This window comes from Anomaloglossus baeobatrachus, chromosome 2 (assembly GCF_048569485.1).
Source record: "Anomaloglossus baeobatrachus isolate aAnoBae1 chromosome 2, aAnoBae1.hap1, whole genome shotgun sequence".
NCBI classification, from domain to species: Eukaryota; Metazoa; Chordata; class Amphibia; order Anura; family Aromobatidae; genus Anomaloglossus; species Anomaloglossus baeobatrachus.
Genome location: NC_134354.1, coordinates 474,458,738 through 474,472,161, shown reverse-complemented (window position 1 = coordinate 474,472,161; position 13,424 = coordinate 474,458,738). Strand labels below are relative to the sequence as shown.

Genomic DNA, 13,424 nt, shown 5'->3' with positions numbered 1-13,424 from the left:
CAGTCTGGAGCGACGAGGATGACGCGGCGGCAGTCGGCCCTGATCTTGCGTAACACTCTGGGCAACAGTGCCAGCGGAGGAAACACATAAGGGAGCTGAAACTGCGACCAATCCTGAACTAAGTCGTCTGCCGCCAGAGCTCTGGGATCTTGAGACCGTGCCATGAACACCGGTACCTTGTTGTTGTGCCGGGACGCCATGAGGTCGACGTCCGGCACCCACCAGCGGCAACAGACCTCCTGAAACACGTCCGGGTGAAGGGACCATTCCCCTGCGTCCATGCCCTGGCGACTGAGATAATCTGCTTCCCAGTTTTCCACGCCTGGAATGTGAACTGCAGAGATGGTGGAGGCCGTGGCTTCCACCCACAGCAGAATCCGCCGGACTTCCTGGAAGGCTTGCCGACTGCGTGTGCCGCCTTGGTGGTTGATGTATGCCACCGCTGTGGAATTGTCTGACTGAATTCTGATCTGCTTGCCTTCCAGCCACTGCTGGAACGCTTTCAGGGCAAGATACACTGCCCTTATTTCCAGAACATTGATCTGAAGCGAGGACTCTTGCTGGGTCCACGTACCCTGAGCCCTGTGGTGGAGAAAAACCGCTCCCCACCCTGATAGACTCGCGTCCGTCGTGACCACCTCCCAGGATGGGGGTAGGAAGGATTTCCCTTTCGATAATGAAGTGGGAAGAAGCCACCACCGAAGGGAAGCTTTTGGTCGCCTGCGAGAGGGAGACGTTCCTGTCGAGGGACGTCGGCTTCCTGTCCCATTTGCGTAGGATGTCCCATTGAAGAGGACGCAGGTGAAACTGCGCGAAAGGAACTGCCTCCATTGCTGCCACCATCTTCCCCAGGAAGTGCATGAGGCGCCTCAAGGTGTGTGACCGACCTTGAAGGAGAGATTGTACCCCTGTCTGTAGTGACCGCTGCTTGATCAGCGGAAGCTTCACTATCGCTGAGAGGGTATGAAACTCCATGCCAAGATATGTCAGCGATTGGGCCGGTGTCAGATTTGACTTTGGAAAATTGATGATCCACCCGAAACTCTGGAGAGTCTCCAGGGTAGCGTCGAGGCTGTGTTGGCATGCCTCTAGAGAGGGTGCCTTGATCAACAGATCGTCCAAGTACGGGATCACTGAGTGACCCTGAGAGTGGAGGACCGCTACTACAGTAGCCATAACCTTGGTGAAAACCCGTGGGGCTGTTGCCAGGCCGGACGGCAGTGCCACGAACTGCAGGTGTTCGTTTCCTATGGCGAAGCGCAAGAAGCGCTGGTGCTCTGGAGCAATCGGTACGTGGAGATAAGCATCTTTGATATCGATCGATGCAAGGAAATCTCCCTGGGACATTGAGGCGATGACGGAGCGGAGGGATTTCATCCGGAACCGCCTGGTCTTTACGTGTTTGTTGAGAAGTTTCAGGTCCAGGACAGGTCGGAAAGACCCGTCCTTCTTTGGGACCACAACAAGTTGGAGTAAAAACCGTGACCCTGTTGCTGAAGAGGAACAGGGACCACCACTCCTTCTGCCTTCAGAATGCCCAGCGCCTGCAGAAGAGCCTCGGCTCGCTCGGGAGGCGGGGATGACCTGAAGAATCGAGTCGGGGGACGAGAGGTGAACTCTATCTTGTAACCGTGAGACAGAATGTCTCTCACCCAACGGTCTTTTACCCGTGGCAGCCAGGTGTCGCAAAAGCGGGAGAGCCTGCCACCGACCGAGGATGCTGAGTGAGGATGCCGAAAGTCATGAGGACGCCGCTTTGGTAGCGGCACCTCCGGTGGTCTGTTTAGGACGTGACTTAGACCGCCATGCATCAGAGTTACTTTGATCCTTCTGAGGCCTTTTGGACGAGGAGAATTGGGACCTGCCCGCGCCCTGAAAGGACCGAAACCTCGACTGCCCCTTCCTCTGTTTGGGGTATGTTCGGTTTGGGCTGGGGTAAGGATGTATCCTTTCCCTTGGATTGTTTGATGATTTCATCCAAACGCTCGCCAAACAATCGTTCGCCAGAAATTGGCAAACTGGTTAAGCGCTTTTTGGAAACAGAATCTGCCTTCCATTCCCGTAGCCACAAGGCCCTGCGGAGTACCACCGAATTGGCGGCTGCAACCGCCGTACGGCTCGCAGAGTCCAGGACAGCATTAATAGCGTAAGACGCAAATGCCGACGTCTGAGTGGTTATGGACGCCACCTGTGGCGCGGACGTGCGTGTGGCTGCGTCAATTTGCGCTTGACCTGCTGAGATAGCTTGTAGCGCCCATACGGCTGCGAATGCTGGGGCAAAAGAAGCGCCGATAGCTTCATAGATGGATTTCAACCAGAGCTCCATCTGCCTGTCAGTGGCATCTTTGAGTGAAGCCCCATCTTCCACTGCAAGTATGGATCTAGCTGCCAGTCTGGAGATTGGAGGATCCACTTTGGGACACTGAGTCCAACCCTTGACCACGTCAGGGGGAAAGGGATAACGTGTATCCTTAAGGCGCTTAGAAAAACGCTTATCTGGACAATCATGGTGATTCTGGACTGCCTCTCTGAAATCAGAGTGGTCCAGAAACATAATCGGTGTACGCTTGGGAAACCTGAAACGGAACTTCTCCTGCTGAGAAGCTGACTCCTCCACCGGAGGAGCTGAGGGAGAAATATCCAACATACGATTGATGGACGCAATAAGGCCGTTCACTATGGCGTCCCCGTCCGGAGTATCAAGATTGAGAGCGGCCTCAGGATCAGAATCCTGATCAGCTACATCCGCGTCATCAACCAGAGATTCCCCTCGCTGAGACCCTGAACAATATGATGATGTCGAGGGAAAATCTAAGCGAGCTCGCTTAGTCGGTCTGGGGCCGGGGTCTGTGTCAGAACCCTCAGCCTGGGATCCATGAGATACCCCAGGAGGACATTGTTGGTCCAGCTGAGGTGGGCCAGGGAACAAAGATTCAACAGAGTCCCTGTGCTGAGATACCGGTCTGGACTGCAAGGCTTCCAGTATCTTAGCCATAGTCTCAGAGAGTTTTGCAAACTCCAAACCTGTCACCTGAACAGTGTTAGCAGGTGGCTCCCCCTGGGCCCCCCCTAGCAGAGGCTCTGGCTGAGTAAGAGCCACAGGGGCCGAACAGTGCACACAATGAGGGTCAGTGGAACCTGCCGGTAGCGGGTTCGTACATGCGGCGCAGGCAACATAATAAGCCTGTGTTTTGGCACCCCTGCCTTTCGTGGGCGCCATGCTATTATCTTCCCTGAGCAACACAATAGGGTATATAGCCAGAAATCAACTGTGCACTATACAGTGTAAAATAAACATATAATGCTACTCTACTGCACAATGGGGCTAGCACCCCAGGTGCTGCTGACCACCCGCTTAAAGCGGTTGTGAGGCCACCAGAGTCTCTGCCTGGGTCTCCCAGATTTTGTCCCCCTCTGCAGCGTCCGAGGAGCTGACAGGAATGCGTCCTGAGGAGAGGAGGGAGCCGTGGGCGTGACCCAGAAAGAGCGGGAACTGGTGCCTGCACTGTGCACAGTGAGGGGAGTGGAGTATGCAAAGCATGCTCCAGCCCTCAGTGCTGCTCGTTCTGTGCAGCGTCCCGCCCTTCCCCTGCCTGTCAGGGCTGTGGGCGGGAGAAAAGGAAACTAGGCCGCAAAAAGCCGGGGACTCTAGTAATAAACGCGGCCGCCGTAAAAGCGCGGCCGCGTGGAAGTCCCCGGCGCACTACAAGTCCCAGCCGTGCCGCATTGTTTCCATGGCAGCGGTGGTCAGTGCGGCAGTCCCTATACATAAACACTCTCAGCAACGCTGTGTGTGTAATGGCACATATTAACCCGGTCAGCGCCGCGGTCCCCGGTGCACTAGCACACCCAGCAAAGCTGGAGTGTTGCTGTGCGCGGTCCCCACGGGGACACAGAGTACCTCCAAGTAGCAGGGCCATGTCCCTGAACGATACCCGGCTCCTATCCAGCAGGCTCCACAGGAGTTGTGGATGAAGCACGGTCTCAGTGCCTGGAGACCGATAGGATCCCACTTCCACCAGAGCCCTGAGGGGGATGGGGAAGGAAAACAGCATGTGGGCTCCAGCCTCCGTACCCGCAATGGATACCTCAACCTTACAACATCGCCGACAAGAGTGGGGTGAGAAGGGAGCATGCTGGGGGCCCTATATGGGCCCACTTTTCTTCCATCCGACATGGTCAGCAGCTGCTGCTGACCAATCTGTGGAGCTGTGCGTGCGTGTCTGACCTCCTTCGCACAAAGCAAAAAACTGAGGAGCCCGTGGGAGCACGGGGGGTGTATAGGCAGAAGGGGAGGGGCTTAACACTTTTGAGTGTAATACTTTGTGCGGCCTCCGGAGGCATAGCCTATACACCCAATTGTCTGGGTCTCCCAATAGAGCGACAAAGAAAAGTGTGTCTTATGGTCCGAAAAATACGGTACATGCATTCAAAACATAAAAACCCTGATTGAAACACTACATCATTTTCTGATGATAAATTACCTTTAAAAGGGAATCTGTCACCAGGTTTTTGCAACCTAATTAGAGCTGGTCGAACTCGCAAAAAAACGTGACCAGCGGGTCCCTGCTAAATTTAAAAAAAAACAAAAACAAACCCAAAACCTGGATACTCAATTCTACGGGGACCAGAATCCGTATATTAAAAACGTTGGTGGAAGGGATAGGGGAGTAGGAGCGCATGCGGTGTACTCACCAAAGGCGGTGTCATGGCGGCACAATCCTTCCAGGTCACGCTTTCCCTTCCGGAGCCACAATTAAACCTCATTCAATATTCACTGCTTTCCCCAGCCACCGGCACGTGTAATTGGTTGCAGTTAGAAGCGCCCCCATCCTGAGTGGCAGCGTGTCAGCTAACTGCAACCAATCACAGGTACCAGAACGGCGGGGAAAGCAGTGCAAGTGTCTGCGGGTCAGTATGGTGGTATAAAAATAAATGACTAAATAAAACAATCGGCGCAGGGTCCCTGTATGCTGATACCAGCACAGATAAAGCCAACGACTGCAGCCCCCAGCTGTCAGGCTTTATCTGTGCTGTGTATCAATATAAACCCAGAGTCACACGAGCGAGGGACTCGCATCACATCACCCGGCATGGCCTGCCACTCTCCGAACATGAGCGGGCAGCTCCATAGAAACACAACGGCCAACCTGCTCCTGTTAAGAGAGTGTGCGGCTGTGCCGGGTGAGCCGACGCGAGACTCATGCAAGTCCCTTGCAAGTGTGACTGTGGCCTAAAAGAAACTGCATGCAGCATTTTTTTTTATATATTTAAATAAATACTTAAATTAAAAAAACGACATTCATTCCCCCGCAATTTTTGATACTCAGACAAGATAAAAAAATCGGCTGGGGGCTAGTATTCTCCGCCCGCAGCTGCCTGGTTTTGACGCATCCATTAGATGTGACAATCCCGGTGCTTTACCGGCTCTTCCCGTTGCCCTGGTGCGGTGTCAATCGGGGTAATAGCAGGGGTTAATAACAGCGCACAGCTGCTATTAAACCCTAAGTTAGTAATGGCACAGGTGTCTGAGATAACTGCATCACTAATCTGTAAATGAAAGTAAATAAGTACAAAACAGAGAGAAAAAAACCCTTTATTTGGAATAAAATACAAAAACACACCCTCTCACCACTTTATTAACCCCCCAACAGACCATTCCAAGTCCGGCGTAATCCACACGAGGTTCCATGCCGCTTCTAGCCCTGCTACAGCTCACAGTGAGCAGCCATAAAACAAGACCGCCGGCTGTGAGTGCAAACAATGACTGAGCCGCGATGAGCGCTGACTGCAGGCAGACAATGTCACAGGCTGGGGGTGCGTCTGACTGCAATCAATCACAGACAGGATAGCCGGTGGGCAGGGAAAGCACGGAGAGCTGTGTGTATGCGATGAGCCTATTGCGCAGTACAGGAAGTGAATGCGCGACACGGAAGCAGTTTGCTGCTATGACACAGAGTCTCTGTAAGTAAGAAACGCTTGCTAATTCTTGTTTTCTTTATTTTTCCTTTAAGTTCCCCAGTGCCAAATCCGGATCGTACACCCGGGCATCTGTGAAACCGTGCAGATCCAGACTTTTACAGTCCGGGTCCACTCAGCCCTACACCTAATCTGACAGCAGCATAACGTAGGAGCAGAGATCCTGATTCCAGAAGGTTTGACTTACTGGGCTGCTTAGTGTAGTTTTGATAAAAGCACAGTTTAAATCAGCAGTAGATTATCATTAGAGAACTACTTGGCGTGCTGCCAAGTAGTCCAGCATATTCATGAGCTCTGTATAACTGCTAGATCTGCAGCAGAGAAAATACTGATTTTATCAATATGACAGCAAACATCTCAGTAAGTGACACCGCTGGAATCAGGGTCTCTGTCTGTACATTATGCTGCTCTCAGATGGGGGAACAAAACCTGGTAACATATTCCCTTTAAGGTGGCCAAACATTAGACGAACGTTGGCCGAACTGCTGATTTTGACAAAAGTGGCAACATCTAAGGTACATTGGATTATTTAGCTGCAAAAGAAAGTGGTACAATAATGAGTTTCTACAGACAACAGTGAAGTATTTATGGAAGTTTGGAAGTGCATTTTAGCAAGTGGAATAGGGGATTAGGTCAGGAGTAATGGTGTGTCCTTAAAACTACACAGGGAGATTCTGATTCATCATCCAATACCATCAAGGAGGTGTATGATTCGATCTAAATGTATTCTACAGCAAGAGAACAACCCCCAAGCATACAGCTAATGTCACTAACAACTATCTATAGTGTAAATAAGAACAAAAAGTCCTGGAAGTGATTATATGATCATATTGATATCAGGTTCAGTGAAGAGTCTGTTTGAGAATACATGAAAAGACATGAGGATTTGGGCAACCCTCAGAAGATCTGTGGTTAGTTCTCCAAGATGTTTGGAACAACTTCCCCGCTCAGTTCCATGAAAAACTGTGTGTAAGGTGTACCTAGAACAATTGATGCTTACATGCTGTTTTGAAGGAAAAGGGTGGCCACACCAAATATTGTTTTCATTTACATTTCTCCTTCATTCAGTTTGCATTTTGTTAATTGATAAAAAAAAAATGAACTATTAACACTTATTTCTAAAGAAGGGAATTTTGTTTACTTACCGTAAATTCCTTTTCTTCTAGCTCCAATTGGGAGACCCAGACAATTGGGTGTATAGCTATGCCTCCGGAGGCCACACAAAGTATTACACTAAAAGTGTAAAGCCCCTCCCCTTCTGCCTATACACCCCCCGTGCTCACGGGCTCCTCAGTTTTGGTGCAAAAGCAAGAAGGAGGAAAAAATTATAAATTGGTTTAAAGTAAATTCAATCCGAAGGAATATCGGAGAACTGAAACCATTCAACATGAACAACATGTGTACACAAAAAACAGGGGCGGGTGCTGGGTCTCCCAATTGGAGCTAGAAGAAAAGGAATTTACGGTAAGTAAACAAAATTCCCTTCTTCTTTGTCGCTCCATTGGGAGACCCAGACAATTGGGACGTCCAAAAGCAGTCCCTGGGTGGGAAAATAATACCTCATAATAGAGCCGCAACCGGCTCCGTCCTACAGGTGGGCAACCGCCGCCTGAAGGACTCGCCTACCTAGGCTGGCATCAGCCGAAGCATAGGTATGCACCTGATAGTGTTTCGTGAAAGTGTGCAGGCTCGACCAGGTAGCCGCCTGACACACCTGCTGAGCCGTAGCCTGGTGCCGCAAAGCCCAGGACGCTCCCACGGCCCTGGTAGAATGGGCCTTCAGCCCTGAGGGAACCGGAAGCCCCGAGGAACGATAAGCCTCGAGAATTGGCTCCTTGATCCACCGAGCCAGGGTTGATTTGGAAGCTTGTGTCCCTTTACGCTGGCCAGCGACAAGGACAAAGAGTGCATCCGAGCGGCGCAGAGGCGCCGTACGAGAAATGTAGAATCTGAGTGCTCTCACCAGAGCTAACAAGTGCAAATCCTTTTCACATTGGTGAACTGGATGAGGACAAAAAGAGGGTAAGGAGATATCCTGATTGAGATGAAAGGGGGATATTGGTGTGTTTCACCAGGACGCAGAACCACCTTGTCCGGGTGAAACACCAGGAAGGGGGCTTTGCATGACAGCGCTGCTAGCTCAGACACTCTCCGAAGTGAAGTGACTGCTACTAGGAAAACCACCTTCTGCGAAAGGCGTGAGAGAGATATATCCCTCATTGGCTCGAACGGTGGTTTCTGAAGAACCATCAGCACCCTGTTCAGATCCCAGGGTTCTAACGGACGCTTGTAAGGAGGGACGATGTGACAAACCCCCTGCAGGAACGTGCGTACCTGTGGAAGTCTGGCTAGGCGCTTCTGAAAAAACACAGAGAGCGCAGAGACTTGTCCCTTAAGGGAGCCGAGCGACAAACCCTTTTCCAATCCGGATTGAAGGAAGGACAGAAAAGTGGGCAAGGCAAATGGCCAGGGAGAAAAACCCTGATCAGAGCACCAAGATAAGAATATCCTCCACGTCCTGTGGTAGATCTTGGCTGACGTTGGTTTCCTAGCCTGTCTCATAGTGGCAATGACCTCTTGAGATAATCCTGAAGACGCTAGGATCCAGGACTCAATGGCCACACAGTCAGGTTGAGGGCCGCAGAATTCAGATGGAAAAACGGCCCTTGAGACAGCAAGTCTGGTCGGTCTGGTAGTGCCCACGGTTGGCCGACCGTGAGATGCCACAGATCCGGGTACCACGACCTCCTCGGCCAGTCTGGAGCGACGAGGATGGCGCTGCGGCAGTCGGCCCTGATCTTGCGTAACACTCTGGGCAACAGTGCCAGAGGAGGAAACACATAAGGCAGTTGAAACTGCGACCAATCCTGAACTAAGGCGTCTGCCGCCAGAGCTCTGTGATCTTGAGACCGTGCCATGAATGTCGGGACCTTGTTGTTGTGCCGGGACGCCATTAGGTCGACGTCCGGCATGCCCCAGCGGCAACAGATCTCCTGAAACACGTCCGGGTGAAGGGACCATTCCCCTGCGTCCATGCCCTGGCGACTGAGAAAGTCTGCTTCCCAGTTTTCTACGCCCGGGATGTGAACTGCGGATATGGTGGAGGCTGTGGCTTCCACCCACAGCAGAATCCGCCGAACTTCCTGGAAGGCTTGCCGACTGCGTGTCCCGCCTTGGTGGTTGATGTATGCCACCGCTGTGGAGTTGTCCGACTGAATTCGGATCTGCTTGCCTTGCAGCCACGGCTGGAACGCCTTTAGGGCAGGATACACTGCCCTTATCTCTAGAACATTGATCTGAAGGGAGGACTCTGTCTGAGTCCAAGTCCCCTGAGCCCTGTGGTGGAGAAAGACCGCTCCCCACCCTGACAGGCTCGCGTCCGTCGTGACCACCGCCCAGGATGGGGGCAGGAAGGATTTCCTCTTCGACAGAGAAGTGGGGATGAGCCACCACTGAAGGGAAGCTTTGGCTGCCCGAGAAAGGGAGACGTTCCTGTCGAGGGACGTCGACTTTCTGTCCCATTTGCGGAGAATGTCCCATTGAAGTGGGCGCAGATGAAACTGCGCAAAAGGAACTGCCTCCATTGCTGCCACCATCTTCCCTAGGAAGTGCATGAGGCGCCTCAGGGGGTGTGACTGACCATGAAGGAGAGATTGCACCCCTGTCTGTAGTGAACGCTGTTTGTTCAGCGGAAGCTTCACTATCGCTGAGAGAGTATGAAACTCCATGCCAAGATATGTCAGTGATTGGGCCGGTGTCAGATTTGACTTTGGAAAATTGATGATCCACCCGAAACTCTGGAGAGTTTCCAGAGCAATGTTCAGGCTGTGTTGGCATGCCCCTTGAGAGGGTGCCTTGACAAGGAGATCGTCTAAGTAAGGGATCACCGAGTGTCCCTGAGAGTGTAGGATTGCCACCACTGTTGCCATGACCTTGGTGAAGACCCGTGGGGCTGTCGCCAGGCCAAAAGGCAGTGCCACGAACTGAAGGTGTTCGTCCCCTATGGCGAAGCGCAGGAAGCGCTGATGCTCTGGTGCAATCGGTACGTGGAGATAAGCATCTTTGATGTCTATTGATGCCAGGAAATCTCCTTGGGACATTGAGGCGATGACGGAGCGGAGCGATTCCATCCGGAACCGCCTGGTTTTCACATGCTTGTTGAGCAGTTTTAGGTCCAGAACGGGACGGAAGGATCCGTCCTTTTTTGGCACCACGAACAAGTTGGAGTAAAAACCGTGACCCCGTTGCTGAAGAGGAACAGGGATCACCACTCCTTCCGCCTTCAGGGTGCCCACCGCCTGCATAAGAGCCTCGGCTCTGCCGGTGGGCGGAGATGTTCTGAAGAAACGTATCGGAGGACGAGAGCTGAACTCTATCCTGTAACGGTGAGATAGAATGTCTCTCACCCATCGGTCTTTTACCTGTGGCAGCCAGGCGTCGCAAAAGCGGGAGAGCCTGCCACCGACCGAGGATGCGGTTTGAGGAGGCCGAAAGTCATGAGGAGGCCGCTTTGGGAGCGGTTCCTCCGGCGGTGTTTTTAGGACGTGACTTAGACCGCCATGCATCGGAGTTCCTCTGACCTTTCTGAGGCCTTTTGGACGAGGAAAATTGAGACCTGCCCGCGGTCCGAAAGGACCGAAACCTCGATTGTACCTTCCGTGGTTGAGGTCTATTTGGTTTGGACTGGGGTAAGGATGAATCCTTTCCCTTGGATTGTTTAATGATTTCATCCAAATCGCTCACCAAACAAGCGGTCGCCAGACAATGGCAAACCGGTTAAGAACTTTTTGGAAGCAGAGTCTGCCTTCCATTCACGTAGCCACATGGCCCTGCGGACTACCACCGAATTGGCGGATGCCACCGCCGTACGGCTCGCCGAGTCCAGGATAGCATTAATGGCGTAGGACGCAAACGCCGACGCCTGATTGGTTAAGGACACCACTTGCGGGGCAGATGTACGTGTTACTGCATTAATCTGCGCCTGACAAGCTGAGATAGCTTGGAGCGCCCATACGGCTGCGAATGCTGGAGCAAAAGACGCGCCGATAGCTTCATAGATGGATTTCAACCATAGTTCCATCTGTCTGTCAGTGGCATCTTTGAGTGAAGCCCCATCTTCCACTGCAACTATGGATCTAGCCGCCAGTCTGGAGATTGGAGGATCCACCTTAGGACACTGAGTCCAGCCCTTAACAACCTCGGGGGGGGGGGAAGGGATAACGTGTGTCCTTAAGGCGCTTGGAAAAACGCTTGTCTGGACAGTCTCGGTTTTTCTGGATTGCCTCTCTGAAGTCAGAGTGATCCAGAAACATATTTAATGTACGCTTTGGAAACCTGAAACGGAATTTCTCCTGAGAAGCTGACTCCTCAATTGGGGGAGCTGGGGGAGAAATATCCAACACCTGATTGATGGTCGCTATAAGGTCATTCACTACTGCGTCACCTTCAGGTGTATCTAGGTTGAGAGCGGCTTCAGGATCAGAATCCTGATCTGATACCTCCGCTTCATCCTCCAGAGAGTCCCCCTGCTGGGACCCTGAACAGTGTGATGAAGTGGAGGGAATTTCCCAGCGACCCCGCTTGGGCGGCCTGGGACTGCGGTCCGTGTCAGAGACCTCACCCTGTGACCTATGGGTTACCCCAGGGGCATTTTGCTGTTCCAAATGAGGGGGACCAGGGGTCAAGGATTGGACAGTTCCCCGGGCCTGAATCACCGGTCTGGACTGCAATGCTTCCAGTATTTTAGCAGCCCATTTATCCATACTCTCAGACAGTTTGTCAGCAAAGGCTGCAAACTCCGTCCCTGTCACCTGGACAGTGGTAGCAGGTGGTTCCACCTGGGCCACCTGTAGCAGAAGCTCCGGCTGAGTAAGTGCCACAGGGGCCGAGCATTGCACACAATGAGGGTCAGTGGAACCTGCCGGTAGTACAGCTGTACAAGAGGTACAGGTTGCAAAGTACGCCTGTGCTTTGGCACCCTTGCTTTTTGCGGATGACATGTTGTCTCCTCTGAGAACAACCAGGAGGGTATATAGCCAAAAATCAACAGAGCGACCGTACAGTGCAAATGTATAGCCTATAAGCCTATATATATATATATACACTTCGGTACTCAGTGGGGCCAGCACCAGAGGTGCTGCTTACCGACCGCTGAGAGCGGTTGTGTGATCACCAGATTCCCTGCCTGGGTCTCCCTGTGTTGTCTCTCCTCTCCAGCGTCTGAATCGCTGACAGGAATGGCTGCCGGCGTTCTGTGGGGAGGAGGGGACCGTGGGCGTGCCCAAGAAAAGTGCGGGAATCTAGTGCCCCAGTGTACTGAGTGAGGAGGGAGGAGGATACAAATGTATGCTCCAGCCCTCGGCGCTGATGATCTGTGCAGCGTCCCCCCCTTCCCCTGACTGGCAGGCCTGTGGGCGGGAATAAACGACACTAGGCCGCAGAAGCCGGGGACTAAAGTTATAAGCGCGGCCGGCAATAAGCGCGGCCGCGCGGTAGTCCCCCGGCGCACTAACACCTCCAGCAGTGCTGGAAAGTGTCTGGCACAAGCGCTCCATGTCCGGCGCACTAACACACCCAGCAGTGCTGGAAAGTGTCTGGCACAAGCGCTCCATGCCCGGCGCACTAACACACCCAGCAGTGCTGGAAAGTGTATGGCACAAGCGCTCCATGCGCGATAGTCCCCGGCGCACTAACACACCCAGCAGTGCTGCAATGTGTGTGGCACCAGCGCTCCATGCGCTGTCCCCACGGGGACACAGAGTACCTCACAGTAGCAGGGCCTTGTCCCTGACGATACCCGGCTCCTATCCAGCAGATTCCCAGGGGCTGCGGAGGGAGCACGGTCCCAGTGCCTGGAGACCGATCCGGATCCCACTTCACCCAGAGCCCATTAAGGGATGGGGAAGGAAAACAGCATGTGGCTCCTGCCTGTGTACCCGCAATGGGTACCTCAACCTTAACAACACCGCCGACAAAGTGGGGTGAGAAGGGAGCATGCTGGGGGCCCTGTTATGGGCCCTCTTTTCTTCCATCCGACCTAGTCAGCAGCTGCTGCTGACTAAGCTGTGGAGCTATGCGTGGATGTCTGCCTCCTTCGCACAAAGCATAAAAACTGAGGAGCCCGTGAGCACGAGGGGTGTATAGGCAGAAGGGGAGGGGCTTTACACTTTTAGTGTAATACTTTGTGTGGCCTCCGGAGGCATAGCTATACACCCAATTGTCTGGGTCTCCCAATGGAGCGACAAAGAAAGTATTTTTTTTCTACATCCTGCCTAAAACTTTGTACACTACTGTGTATTCCACTGAGGTTGCTAAATTACTACAGAGAAAAAAAAGAAATTAAAGATAGTTGTCACCTGAAATAAGTACACAGAGACTGGAAAGTGATCTGGGTGGATTGTGGTTGCTTCTCGTCAGTAATTCTTTTCTATGACAAAAAAAAACCA

The 13,424-nt window shown here is 52.6% G+C and overlaps 1 protein-coding gene across 1 annotated transcript in view; it reads right to left on the bottom strand.

Annotated features, from left to right (window-relative positions):
• ZZEF1 (zinc finger ZZ-type and EF-hand domain containing 1) overlaps nt 1-13,424 on the bottom strand; it is a 337,771-nt gene that overhangs the window by 169,821 nt on the left and 154,526 nt on the right. Inside the window, exon 17 of the mRNA XM_075336372.1 lies at nt 13,335-13,405. Within this exon, the coding sequence (XP_075192487.1) occupies nt 13,335-13,405 (71 nt within the window). The remainder of the gene's footprint in view (nt 1-13,334; nt 13,406-13,424) is intronic.